Raw genomic sequence first — 12,356 nt, 5'->3', positions numbered from 1 at the left:
ACAAGGAACAAGAGTCCTATTATGCAGACATCTGAAACGCAAAACCTCCTAAACGGTATACATAGACATGCTGGCACGACTGTCATTCATTCTATACATTCAAATGGTGCGTATAATAGGCCTTTATTTGTAGGAATTACGCAACAGTTGTGAGTGGACAACAATCGAAAGGAAAAGAAGGGAATGTCCCATCACCCTTTCCCTTTCCTTCACATTACGGTAACTGCCGTATCACGTGATTATCCTCATTGCATCACGCCTACAACACCGCTTCCGTAAGTGATGCTTAACAGTTAAAAATTATTGTTAAATATAATCTGGCCACACACCTTTACCGCCATGTGAATCCAGTTGTCTACTCAAGCATTTCTCTAAGCGGATTTACAAGCAGATGTGACTGCGGCGTTTATTTCCGTAAAACGATAACTCTTTGACGTTACTTCTGCTCATTGTGTAAATGATGACTGCCCTCGTGTGGAAGAAAGGACATTCTCACTTCCACCTCAACCAATCATCTTAACAATGGACGACCCCAAAGCACCACTTGGGTCCACAAAAACAGGTCTACGAAGGACTTTTCAAGTGATTGAAGTCTGTTGGTCTGTATCCCTGCTAGGAGGATAGTGACTTCTATAGAGATGGGTAACACACATTTCTAGATTCAAAATTAAGTTCAAACAGTTATCACAATACTAAACTTACTTTATCAGGCAGCTTTGTACTGCTCATGGCTCGGTTGAAAGATGGGCACATTTCTTATCTGGGGCCATTTTGATTCACGAATACAAGTAAAATGCTTTGATCAGTGTCGGTACATCATTTGTTTCCCGTTTGATTACACTAAATGCTGCAAAACAACTGCTTATATTAATAAGTTATAACGGCCATTACCTCTTTACGCAAACAAGTTAATACCACTTGGAGGGAAAATGTGGGCGCAGTGGATAAGTGCGTTGGTGTTCGGATCAGGGAGAGTTCACAGGTTCAAACCCACTGCAGTCATGTGTCCTGGGCTATATAGGACACTTCACCCCACATGTCCAAAGTATTGAGTATGTTGTCTCTTTGGATAAAAGCTTCAATGAGTAACATGTAATTATACGTGAACAACAAAAAGATGGAGGTCACAAGTAACCAAAGACATTTAAAGGACATTTGTGGTGCATTTGCTTGCGTGTCTTGTCAGTCCATTCAAGTTTAATCCACACAATGGTGGACAAACGACCTAGGATTGGTGATTTAGTACCAAACGTAACTCCTTTGTGTGTTCCGGTCTCACTCTATGCTACCAGTGTTTTGGGCGCTGACTTCTCTCAGTGAGCGCTTTCCCAGTCATTTGAGAGCAAACTGCTGTAGAGTTAGTACACTCAATTATTTGTATTTGAAGAATTCTCCATTGTCAAAAAGACAGGATAAACCCAAAAACACACTGCGAAAGAGCAGCAGGACACCAGGGACTCCGTTTGTAGGCGACTTATCATGAAGGGACGCTGTCAGTGCTTGGGCATAACTCAAAACAAATGTGATCCGTTCAGAGAGAGATTCCAGACGGCGATTCACATGAAGACATTCGCTGGGACTAACTCTAAGGGCTCATTTGTTGAGGCAAATTGTTTCCATTCAAGAAAGTCTGAGAGACTCGAGCATAGATTATGAGAACGACCCATGAGGAAGATTGGAGCAGCGGAGCATGCTGTGTAACAGTGCACTCCCGAGAAAGCAGATGTTTTCTCGTTTTACCTCTCTGGGTCAGGGGCCCTGTCTGCTCATTCAGCTCGGCACGTTTCAACTAGTGATGGATTACAAAATCCTAATTGGGGAAGAGGCTTTTTTGACAGCCTATAGAAGGAAGAGGGTCAAGTTCAAATGATAACAATTACGCAAAAGGTTTCCTGTTTCTGGTCAAAGTTCAATAACATTTATGGCTGGATAATATTCAAGATTGACAGCTGTAACTTAGGAGGGATGGTCATTGCTCTGCTATTCTGGAAGGGTTTTGCATGACGTTGGAGTAACTTGAGTTGATTTTTATCTCATTGATGAGTGAGTTCAAAGCATGTCTACACACATGAGAGGATGGATAACTATAGTCACACCCCTGAGCAGGTCCACACGGGGCAGGGTGTGACCTGCTCAGGTTGTGACTATATGCAGGTTTTCACTACATGTCGCTCTTTGTGGGTGGAAATGTCTTTGTATTTCACGGCCGTAGAGCAGGGGTGGGACTCCGGCTCCGGGCCGTATACGGCCCGCGAGACCATGTGGTACGGCCTCGAATTAATTTATAAACACCGCAAAAAGAAAAATTAAAGAATCCAGGGACCGCAAAAAAAATTAAACAAGCAAGTGCTGTTTTTCCTGGCCAAGGTCAGGGTCCTTGAACACAACACAGCCTAACGTGTCTCACGTGGTATATGTCTCGTTCTGACAGGTGTGAGTTTCTGACGGAGAGCACCAGAACACGGCTCAACACTTCCAAATTGCAGTAGGCCTCCATTAGGAGCGTACCATGCTCGCAGTTTCTTGCGTGGCTCGGTGGGCTGTGCCTCTTTAGTTGAAAGCCCAGAGGCGATTGTGCTCTGTCATGATACTGTCATTACAGTCCTAACTTTCTTGTTATTAGCATCTGGTTGCTATGCTATGCCTAACGAATATAAGAAGCTTTTCTCCAACCAGTGAGGTAAGGGCAAATCTTATATATGGCATTATTATACCAAAATAAGAGAATAAATAACAGATATAATTACTATATGGACAGTAAAAAAGTGTTATTAAATAAACACGAATACAGTTTAAAGGAAGTGATTTGGTTAAATTCCATAAATAAAAATAACACTGCTTACAGTCTGTTTCATATGGGGTGGTTGGAGATGTTCCATAGTCTCTTATGTTGCTCAAACGTGCACCAGATGATCTTTTACTTCAACATTTAAAAACAAAATCTTCCCGGGGGAGGATGGCCCCCCGAGGAGGAGGTTGGGTCCCCCCCCCCACTTAATCATGTTACATGGATGGATACTAAATACATTTGCGCACAATCTTGTGTCCGTATCTTTCTGTTTTGGTGGTCATGCCACAACCGTGCACGTGCATGCACGAGTCATGGTGAGATATCTGGATTCAGAGGTTGCTGTTTCTTTGCACAGCATGAAAGAAAGGCCAAATGAATGGGCTGTGATTTTTTGTATTTTTAAGCAGAGGTCAATAATTTGTACGGCCCTCGGAGGATGTTGAAAAATTGAAATGGCCCTTGAGAGGAAAAAGGTTCCTCACCTCTGCCGTAGAGAAACAACACTCCCAGAACGAAAAGCGCATACATACAGCCACCTGTTCTTCCCATATGGTAGAACTGAGGAAGTGCGTGACTGAGTTGCCTGTTGCATGTGGGAACAAAGCTGAGGTGTTGATGCTAAAGAATTATTGGAAGCATCAGGCGAGTGATCTCTCCTCTCCTCCCTTTTAAAACACCATGTACATCAACACACGGCTTATACACTTTCTTTACATGTTGGATCTTAAAACTATGTTTGCGGTTCCATTTACGAGAGATCGAGTGAGTTCTAACATGACGAATTCCCTCTTCTATGTTGTGTGATGCATCTGTGAATGGTTTTCTTTAATTACACAGTCAGTGCTGCTCGTTTAATGTTTGGGCTTAGATGGATATTGTCTAGGTGTCTGTGGCTTAGGGGGAAAAAGGGAGTTTAGAAATGAGATGTTTGGTGGTTTGATCCCCAGACCCTACATCTCAAAGTGTCCTTGCGCAAGATGCTCAACTCCAATTGCTCTAGTAGGCATGTTAAAAGTATATTTAAGTTTGTTTTGTAAACTTAATACCAATTAATGTCTAATAATATAATGTCTTGGTCTCTTGCCTGGTTTAAAACATAACTACATTTTTGCAAACATCTTTCCCAATTGAAGTAAAAGGCTAAAGTCAAAAAGAAGTATGATATAATAGTGGACAATGGCCCTGTAGACCAACTGCCTGCTGCTTACGCTGTACTTTCCAGTGTGGTTAGCATCAATTTAGAAAAAGCCTCATTTTTGCTTGCGGAGATGCGCTTGTTATTCCCTGCCTAATAATAAATATGTTATAAAAGGCCGAACTGCATCAAATGCTTGTTCCTAGAAAGCAGCATATTTTCTGTGGAAACCTCATGCTTGAAAAGTAATTTAAAGGTCTAACCAATAGCCTATTACTTTACACACAAAATTGATTTGTCACTGATTGTTATAACACCATTTCAGTTGATCAATTTGACACAGACATATTTACATCCTTACAATGCTTTGTCCCAGTAAATGTATACTTACAGCTTCAGTGTGGATGGGGTGCACAGCAAACAGCAATGCTGCCACCAAGCTGGAGGTGTTGTCCAGGAACAAACGGCACACTCGCAGGAAAAGCACACATACTACGGCGTGTAGAACAACATTGAGAAAATGGTAGGAGGCAGCGCTCAGCTCACTGAAGAGGTAGTTCACTCGAAAGGTGAGTACCGTTAGGGGTCGGTAAGATTTATGGCTCCGCTCCTGTAGTGGGATATACACAATATTCTGTCAGTTGATGGACTGAGAGACATTAAAAGGGTGACACATGTTTTGTTTAGCTTTTAAGTGATGTTTAATGAATCCATTATAGTCAGGTTAATATGAGGAGGTTGCAACAAAGTTCCCTAAAGTTAAAATGAACTCATTGTCCCTAATAAAACTATTAATACACCACATTTTAAAGACATCCTCTTTAGCTTTTATCTATAAAAATGTAAACTTAGTAAGCCCATACTGATAAACCAAAGGTGTGTTATGGACAATGACTTACCTCAGACATGGGTGTTCCCCAGAAGTCATTTTGGAATAGGTTGCGGATAGGGGTTGAGGGTCGTAGGTCCTTGTTGTCAAGGATTGCAGAGACATCATCAAACACAAAGCCGCAGGACAGACTGTTCCAGTAACATCCCACCACCAGTCCAGTCAAAAGTAAAATCTCCTTCCATGACACGACAGCCATGGCTGACCAAAGCCGTCATTGATCACTGTAAAGGACAAAAAAAGGGGTTTGACATACAATACAATTAGCTGACATAATTGTAGCTTGTCAAAGATTTGTTTCCTAGTTGGACTTAGCAAGTATTCAATCATAACCACAATGAAGCTCTTCAAATTACTTGGATAGGGCAAGTTTATAAAACTACCATATAAAGTATGTTCCTTGTATTGTTCTTTTAATGTGCTTTTGATGATACCTTGTCCAAAAACTCACTCACAGGCTGTTTTACCACCCTTATAAGCTTATACAAAAAATACATCAGACATGCATCCGGTACAGTAACAGCTGGCAGCAAAAAAAGTGCAGGGTGGAGCTTAACAGCAATTTTTAACCAATGCTAGCTTAATGCCCTCTTTAAATAGTTATATCACAGACATTTGTTATATAAATACAGTCAACATTGGTATCGCTCGATCATGGTGTTTAAAAAGGACATGCATGCTCAGATCATTCTTGAACCGGCTTCTGCAACACAACGTTAGCAAACGATAAAGCAAATATAGCAGCTAGCTAGTGCTAGCTAGGTTTGTACAAGCATTCAAGACGGTTATGGTGGAAGCAGATTAATACGAGGTATTTCTTGAATGTCCCACCTACCGTGGCTATAAAAGGACTGACCGTGACTGCATATGTGATATCAAAACGTCAGAATGGTTAACATTTTCATACATACGGAGTGCAGAGTTTAGCAAGCATGGATGTATAAAGAGAAATACAGCGTCGTAGGTGGAGCACCGTTCATTCCTATGAGAGTTGCTCAGAGGCGCATGAAGCAAAAATGTACCCGTGTGTGGGCCAACAGAGCATGCGCAGTTGAGTTTCCCCTTAAGCCCCGCCCTGATCTCCAGCTCTGGCTCAGTCAAATTAATGGAGAGGAGACAATAACTCTTTAATCAGCTTTTAGCGCATTTTAAAACGTTAAGACTGTGGTGATTTAAATAAGGGCTATAATAGAGTCCGTGCTCTGTAGTTTATTTAGCTAAAAAAAAATCCTACTCAGATTAACAGACGTCTCTTTCCCAATGTAAGTCAATGGGGAAAAGTATTTTGGGGGCAAGATGACGTCAAGGAAGATGTAGTACCACCGGTTGGCCACTACAGCTATTCCAAAAACCGGCTTCAACGGGCGGCACACTTCCTGGGGATTTGATTAGCAGAAAGCTAGCTGCAACCGCTTCAACACATCTTCTCTATCAGTTCCGGTTCAGAGTTGACCGCGCAAGTTAAACGTTAGCTAAAAACACTCGGTGCTTTTTTTGACAAACGTTGTTAAAATGCGACTTATAAGTACTTTGTGGTAATGCTCTTTCCGCCATGCATGTTAAGTCTAGTATATTTCCTTGAGAGGACTTACCCTGCGTTTTTAAAAAGTTGTAGTTGTATTTCCTTGAGGACTAACGTTAGCTTTTTGTAGCTAACCAAGTTACAGCTGGTGTTGTCAACGGTAACCTAGCAGCCGAAGCATCATGGAAACTTCAGGATGGATGTTTACTGACATTTTAACACACATCTACATTTAACTTATCTTGGCAAGCGGTGTTAAATAACAAGAGACATTTGCTTACAACTTTCAAAAGACAGCTAGCTAATTCATGAACTCAAGTGGAATTTGTTGTAGCAGTTAGTACTGATTTAACGTACCTAAAAGTAATCACAAATGTAGTTAGCTAGTGTCTAAACCAATTTCGTGCTACAAGGCAATGTTAAGTCATGTTTTCTTAACTCCAAAGAGCTAACTGACCAGCTAACACTGACATTGTGTAGCTGACAGGTTTTTATTCTGCACAATTCCTCGTTAAATATTAACGAACACGCTACTGCCAAGATGCCTGCTGCTCTGGACTGGGATAAAGTGACCAGAATTGAACCAGAGAGCCTGCTTGAATGTGAAAATGACCAAGTGGACGAAGTCTTCGGCATGTTTGTTTCGGTAATTTCCACCCTTCACGACACTAACTTACACCTGTCATTTTTGCAAAATTGAGCAAACAACAACGCTTCTCTGGTTTAAAACTACAGTGGGCAGTGTGTTTATCCATGGCTACTTGAGAAGGAAGACTCCTGTCCTGCTGATCTCTTTGGAGATGATTGTTTTATACATTCTTTCTCAGTGGCTTTTTCAGCTAAATATACTTATCAGATTGTTTTGCTTTCACTGCCTGTCCTTCTGTGTGCAATGTTGACCTGGATATCTCACATAGTTCTAGCCTGCAGAACTTAACGCAAATGTTAAGTGAAAGCTGTCAGTCCAAGAAAAACTTATAATTGTATGTAGCTGTAATATATATATATATATATATTAAAATGTTCCTATATTTTTTAAACTTTCCCTTTCTTCTGTCCCTGTTTTTGTCCAGATAATTGTGAATATTGCTACTATGAGTTCAAATTGCTCTACAGTTGTCATTTTTTTTACTTCAAACCATGCTTTCCATGCAGACGGAGGATTGGGAGGTGAAGGATAAAGCCCCGGAGAACATCGTTCAAGTCCTCAGAGTGTTCCAGACCCTATTAAAGGTGTTTTCATTATGATCACTACTATATTCTCATCTCCTACACTTACACCTACCAGCAAACCCACTGGCATGATTACATAGCAATATATTGTAATAAGCAATTATATTTTTAGTATTAATAATTAATCACTTACATTCAAATGATTGACCGTGGTTGTACTCTGTTATCCTGCTTGAACATTTGCATTTAAAAAAAGTAATTTTACACTTACAGTAATCATCTTCTCTCCCTCTGCCTAAAGATTAAGGACCAGGAAGCTACTATTGCCGCCAACTTTGTCGAGGACATTGGTGTAAAGCATGCTAAAACCGGTTAGTGAATAAACACTTTAGTTGTCAAAAATGGTTTAAGCTTTGCTAAAGAGCCCCATTTACATAGTGGCTTATTTGTTCTGCACTGTAGAAAAGGAACTCCTCGCCAAGGTGTCAAGGCTGGAACGAGAGCACAAGGTAACGTATTATTTACCTGTTTGTCTGTCTGCACCTGTTGTTTATTCTCTGTGTCTCATCATACTTTTGTACTGTATCTCAAATATTGTATCTCAGTCCTTGAGCTACTCAGGTTTTCCACTAGGCTTAATGTTAATACTGATATAAATGTGAAAAAAGAAACAACAGATTACTGTGTCTAACTGGAAATCACCCGTCATTGTTTTACTTCCGGCAACAGTGTGAAATCTTAAGCCAATCATAGAGTGTAACCCTGGCTACAAAGGGATTGGTTGTGGTGACCACTAAACCACAGCTAAGAAGATTAAAGCTTATTCCTTCCATGCTTACAACCAATACTTTACCTGATTATTATTTAAACTTTTAAAGGTTTGTAATCAGAGTTTGCTCCCCTGCTTTTACATGCTAAGGAAGTGTAAGTGTTGTTGTATGACCGTGAATGCATGTATTAGTGTTGCGAACAGATGGAGGTGATAGGACACTAAGTGGGGGTTGTTTGTGTGTTTGTTTGTTTTGTTTCCGGTCCGTACGGTTCAGCACTCCGGCACGGGGCCAGACAGCCGCTTTCTGAGGGATGAGATCCGGCAGCTCGAGACCCAGCTGGAGCAGAGGGAGAAGGAGTTGACCCAATTAAAGAAAGACATGGGGAAGGAAAAGAACACAACCGAGGAGGTATGAGCAAAATACCCATAATTCCAACACACAGCATAAGACGCTGGATTAAGTATTCAGTCCTTGGTTGACCTACAGATAACAGCTGATTAGACAGACATTGTGCTGGTATGTCATTTAAAGAACATGCTACTGAAGACCCTTATTGTTGCCTCATGTTGTGAATGGAAAAAGTTAGTTTAATAATATATTTATAATAGTAATTTTTTAATATTTTTATTGAAGACACGTGGCACAAGGAAAACACATTTTGACATCAATGGGAACCACAGTCACATAAACGAAACAACTAGTGATCGTCTTAGTCTTTACTACTATTGTATTGTATGGGAGGCGTGTGGTGCAGTGGGTTAGTGCGTTGGTGTTGGGATCAGGTGGAGCACAGGTTCAAACCCCACTGCAGTCAGCATGTCGTTGTGTCCCTGAGACACTTCACCCCAAATTGCTCCTGTGGGGATTGCCCACAGTATTGAGTATGTCAGTCACTTTGGATAAACGCGTCTAACAAGTGACATGTAATGTAATTGTACATCAATTAAAAAGTGATACTTTGCTTTTTTTTACGTTTTGCAGTTTGTTATAAATGTTTGTTTTAACAAAGTTTTTTTTGGAATAATATATTAATAATATCATTCAAAGTAATTGTTCTAATAAGGAAATTGTAAAATAATAATATGTATAATAACAAATAGACTTGAACTAGACTGTGGCCAAGTTTTAAGTGTGGCATATTTCAAATATTTGACTAATAATCTTTAGTTTCACTGATCATATTAAACGTTGTCTGCTTCCAGTCACATTCCACTGATTAAATAATGATAATATAATTACAGAAAATAATAAAAAATAATGTTATTGAATGTTAAATAGTGAATTCAAAAATATATAAATACATCAACAAATAAACATATAAATAAAATATATGAAATCGTAAAGATATGTAATTAATAAAAGAATGGAACTAGGCTATGGCCAAGTGCGTCTCGCCTCTTACTGTGGACAGGAGGCGTGTTTATGTGTTTTAGGCCGGGACTCTCTTTACTGATTGGCTGCAGACACTCTTGCCACAATGTGACAGCAAACCGTCAAACTATCCCTATCCTTCAGTTGGGGCAGAATCAAAAGGCCCAGGTCGCTGAGTTCGCAGCCTTTCATCGTTGCATGGCAGCTCGCCTCACTTTGCGGCTGCTCTGGTGTTTGTTATGAATCTGGTGTAGCTAAAGGGTCACTGTGTTTCTGCAATTCTATCCACTGTTCTGTTTTTTTTTTTTTTAGTTGCTCGTGCGAGCAGAAGAGGCTGAGGATGTGGTCAAGAAGCTAAAGAGAGAGGTATGTGACTGCTGGCACTACATGATACAGACCCTGACTTATTCTTCATCCTTTACTTCATCACTCAGTCCATCATCTGTCCTTACTTCATCGATAACTTTAATTCATGTGCTCTGGCATTTGTTTCTCTTACAAATGCTTTCTTACAATTCATCATCCCTTTTCATTTCCTACTCCATTGGCGTAGCTAAAAAAGCGTAAGAAGAAGGTAAGTAATACAGGTAGTGAAGTCAAATTAGATTACAGTTCATTGTGCTTGTAGTTTTATTAGGGTTCAACTGAGTACACATATGAACCATCTCTCTACACCTGTTGACTTACTGCTGCAAATTGGTTATTTAGCTGTAACTCTTAAAATAACACACAAAAGGTTAGAGAGAGTTCAACCAACGTACATACAGACCAGAGAAGAAGGTATCAGGTAAGTAGCAAATACACCGCATTAGAAAGTGTACTCTTAAAGACCTGGGTGTATACATGAAGTGTACTATACTTATGAACACAAAGTGCAGTTCCCTGTAGTTCCAGAATAAAGTCATGTGGTAGATTATGTGGTAGTAGAGTGTGGGTAACTCGTCTCAACTCAGTCAAAGTCAACTTTAATGTCAATCTTACTTAGTTTGTGTTTACAGATCGAAATGACGTTTCCAACAATCCCGAATGTAAAATGATACAGTAATACAGATATGTATAAAATATGTATATCCTGACCTATATACACAATCAACAGACACATTTACACATATGCACACATTAAAGTGGACCTATCATGCTATATGTGAATAATATAGTGTAGGACCATACCTATATAAGGCATATTTATACGTTTTATTTTTCAAAATACCAAACAGATCATGCATTTTAGCCATTCCTCATTTCGCTCAATTTAACACCGTCTTTACCGACGCCCTCGGTTAAGAACCATCGTTATGCCCGCGACTAACCGGCCTCGAGAGTTAATAACCGCTCTAAGCACCATCGTCCGCACTTGCACTAACCGACAGCGATGGTCTTTACTCGAGCTGAGTGTCCTCTGGCCCTCGCGGTTTTTGGCGGGTATAGTTGACAATTATATGAAAATTCTGGAGGACGCCTGTGGGACTCTGTGACATTTGAAATTGAAGAAACTTATAGAAAATGTTCGTATGTATTAGAACAAGGTCAAGGTCAGGACGGAAATAATACATTTACCGTTTACCAAACCCCAAAATGTTCTGTTACGTAACCCTACACCCTTAAAATTAACCAGGTCATTAAGGGTCTCTGGTTTTGTCCCTTGTCAAAGGTTTAGTTCACAAATTATTGACCACTTTACAGAGGTACGTCCTAGATGTCGTTCTGAGTTGACACAGACTCCCCAGTAAACATTTTTTCCCGGAGTAGACATAATCTAGCAGTACTTTCTTTTACACCTAAATCTGGTAGGTCCAGGTCGACTTATTTTATGGAAATTAAGAGTCCCACTGGTTTACGAGTGTACTGGTTCACTTACTAAATAGACGAATAACTTGATGGATACCCGGGGTACTCCCAACTCGCTACCTTATTAAAACAGAGGACGCAGTGAACTACATAAAAACACAATTCAAAAGACAGATCACAGGGTTGTATAACTTATCCTTGTATATAATGGAGCTTTTAATTTCAATTACAACCTGGAGAGGGGGGAGAGAGGGACGGGGTGACCTGATATTGAGGGTGTGTGCGTCTGTGAGTTTTAAGTTGTGAAAACAAATAACGACACGATTCCTGTTAGACGATATTTCGTGCTTAAAAATACCTGTTAGAACGGTGGTTTCAATAAACTATAAACTTCACTGACAATAAAACTATAATAACTAACAACACAAAAAAACAATAGAAATTCCCCTTGATAGCTAAGTTTTACGTGGAAACATGCAGAAGACAATATGTAATTATACACAGGGGCACAAGGTCCCTTGAGAGGTTCACAGTCTTTGTGTTGTGAGAGATAAAGGAGGTATGGGTTTAGAGAATTTTTTTCCCCGACGTTGCCTAGACCTATGTCTGACTAAGGTCCTAAACTTGTAAGATACTGCAGTATCTTCACTCGCGATGCCGATAACCCGGTTTGGAGGTGGTTAGGTCCTCCTCTGTCGGTGCCTGTAACGGCAACCTTTCGCGACCTCTCGGCGACATCATGTATACGGTCCAACATACATCTAACCACGACAAGAGTGTCTTAGGTCNGTAGATGGTGCTGTTCTCACAGAATCAGCCCATGAGTGTTAAATTGAGCGAAATGAGGAATGGCTAAAATGCATGATCTGTTTGGTATTTTGAAAAATAAAACGTATAAATATGCCTTATATAGG

At 40.2% G+C, this 12,356-nt stretch overlaps 2 protein-coding genes across 2 annotated transcripts; one reads left to right on the top strand and one right to left on the bottom strand.

Annotated features, from left to right (window-relative positions):
• Positions 1 to 4,317: 4,317 nt before the first annotated feature.
• On the bottom strand, positions 4,318 to 5,784 carry LOC104944264 (transmembrane and TPR repeat-containing protein 3-like; the record flags this gene model as incomplete). The annotated part of the gene is made up of 3 exons (XM_010769777.1): positions 5,651 to 5,784; positions 4,826 to 5,039; positions 4,318 to 4,536 (listed from the first exon to the last, which is right to left on the bottom strand). Coding segments are annotated over exons 2-3 (408 nt in total), but the record flags the coding sequence as incomplete, so codon positions are not given.
• A 487-nt stretch (positions 5,785 to 6,271) lies between these two features.
• Positions 6,272 to 10,228, top strand: LOC104944263 (centrosomal protein of 290 kDa-like; the record flags this gene model as incomplete). The annotated part of the gene is made up of 7 exons (XM_010769776.1): positions 6,272 to 6,983; positions 7,493 to 7,570; positions 7,812 to 7,881; positions 7,973 to 8,019; positions 8,557 to 8,691; positions 9,967 to 10,098; positions 10,208 to 10,228. Coding segments are annotated over exons 1-7 (588 nt in total), but the record flags the coding sequence as incomplete, so codon positions are not given.
• Between the last annotated feature and the right edge of the window lie 2,128 nt (positions 10,229 to 12,356).

The sequence above is a fragment of the Notothenia coriiceps genome, unplaced genomic scaffold (assembly GCF_000735185.1).
Source record: "Notothenia coriiceps isolate Sejong01 unplaced genomic scaffold, NC01 NC01_scaffold00007749, whole genome shotgun sequence".
Classification (NCBI taxonomy): Eukaryota; Metazoa; Chordata; class Actinopteri; order Perciformes; family Nototheniidae; genus Notothenia; species Notothenia coriiceps.
This window is presented reverse-complemented; position numbering and strand designations above follow the sequence as displayed.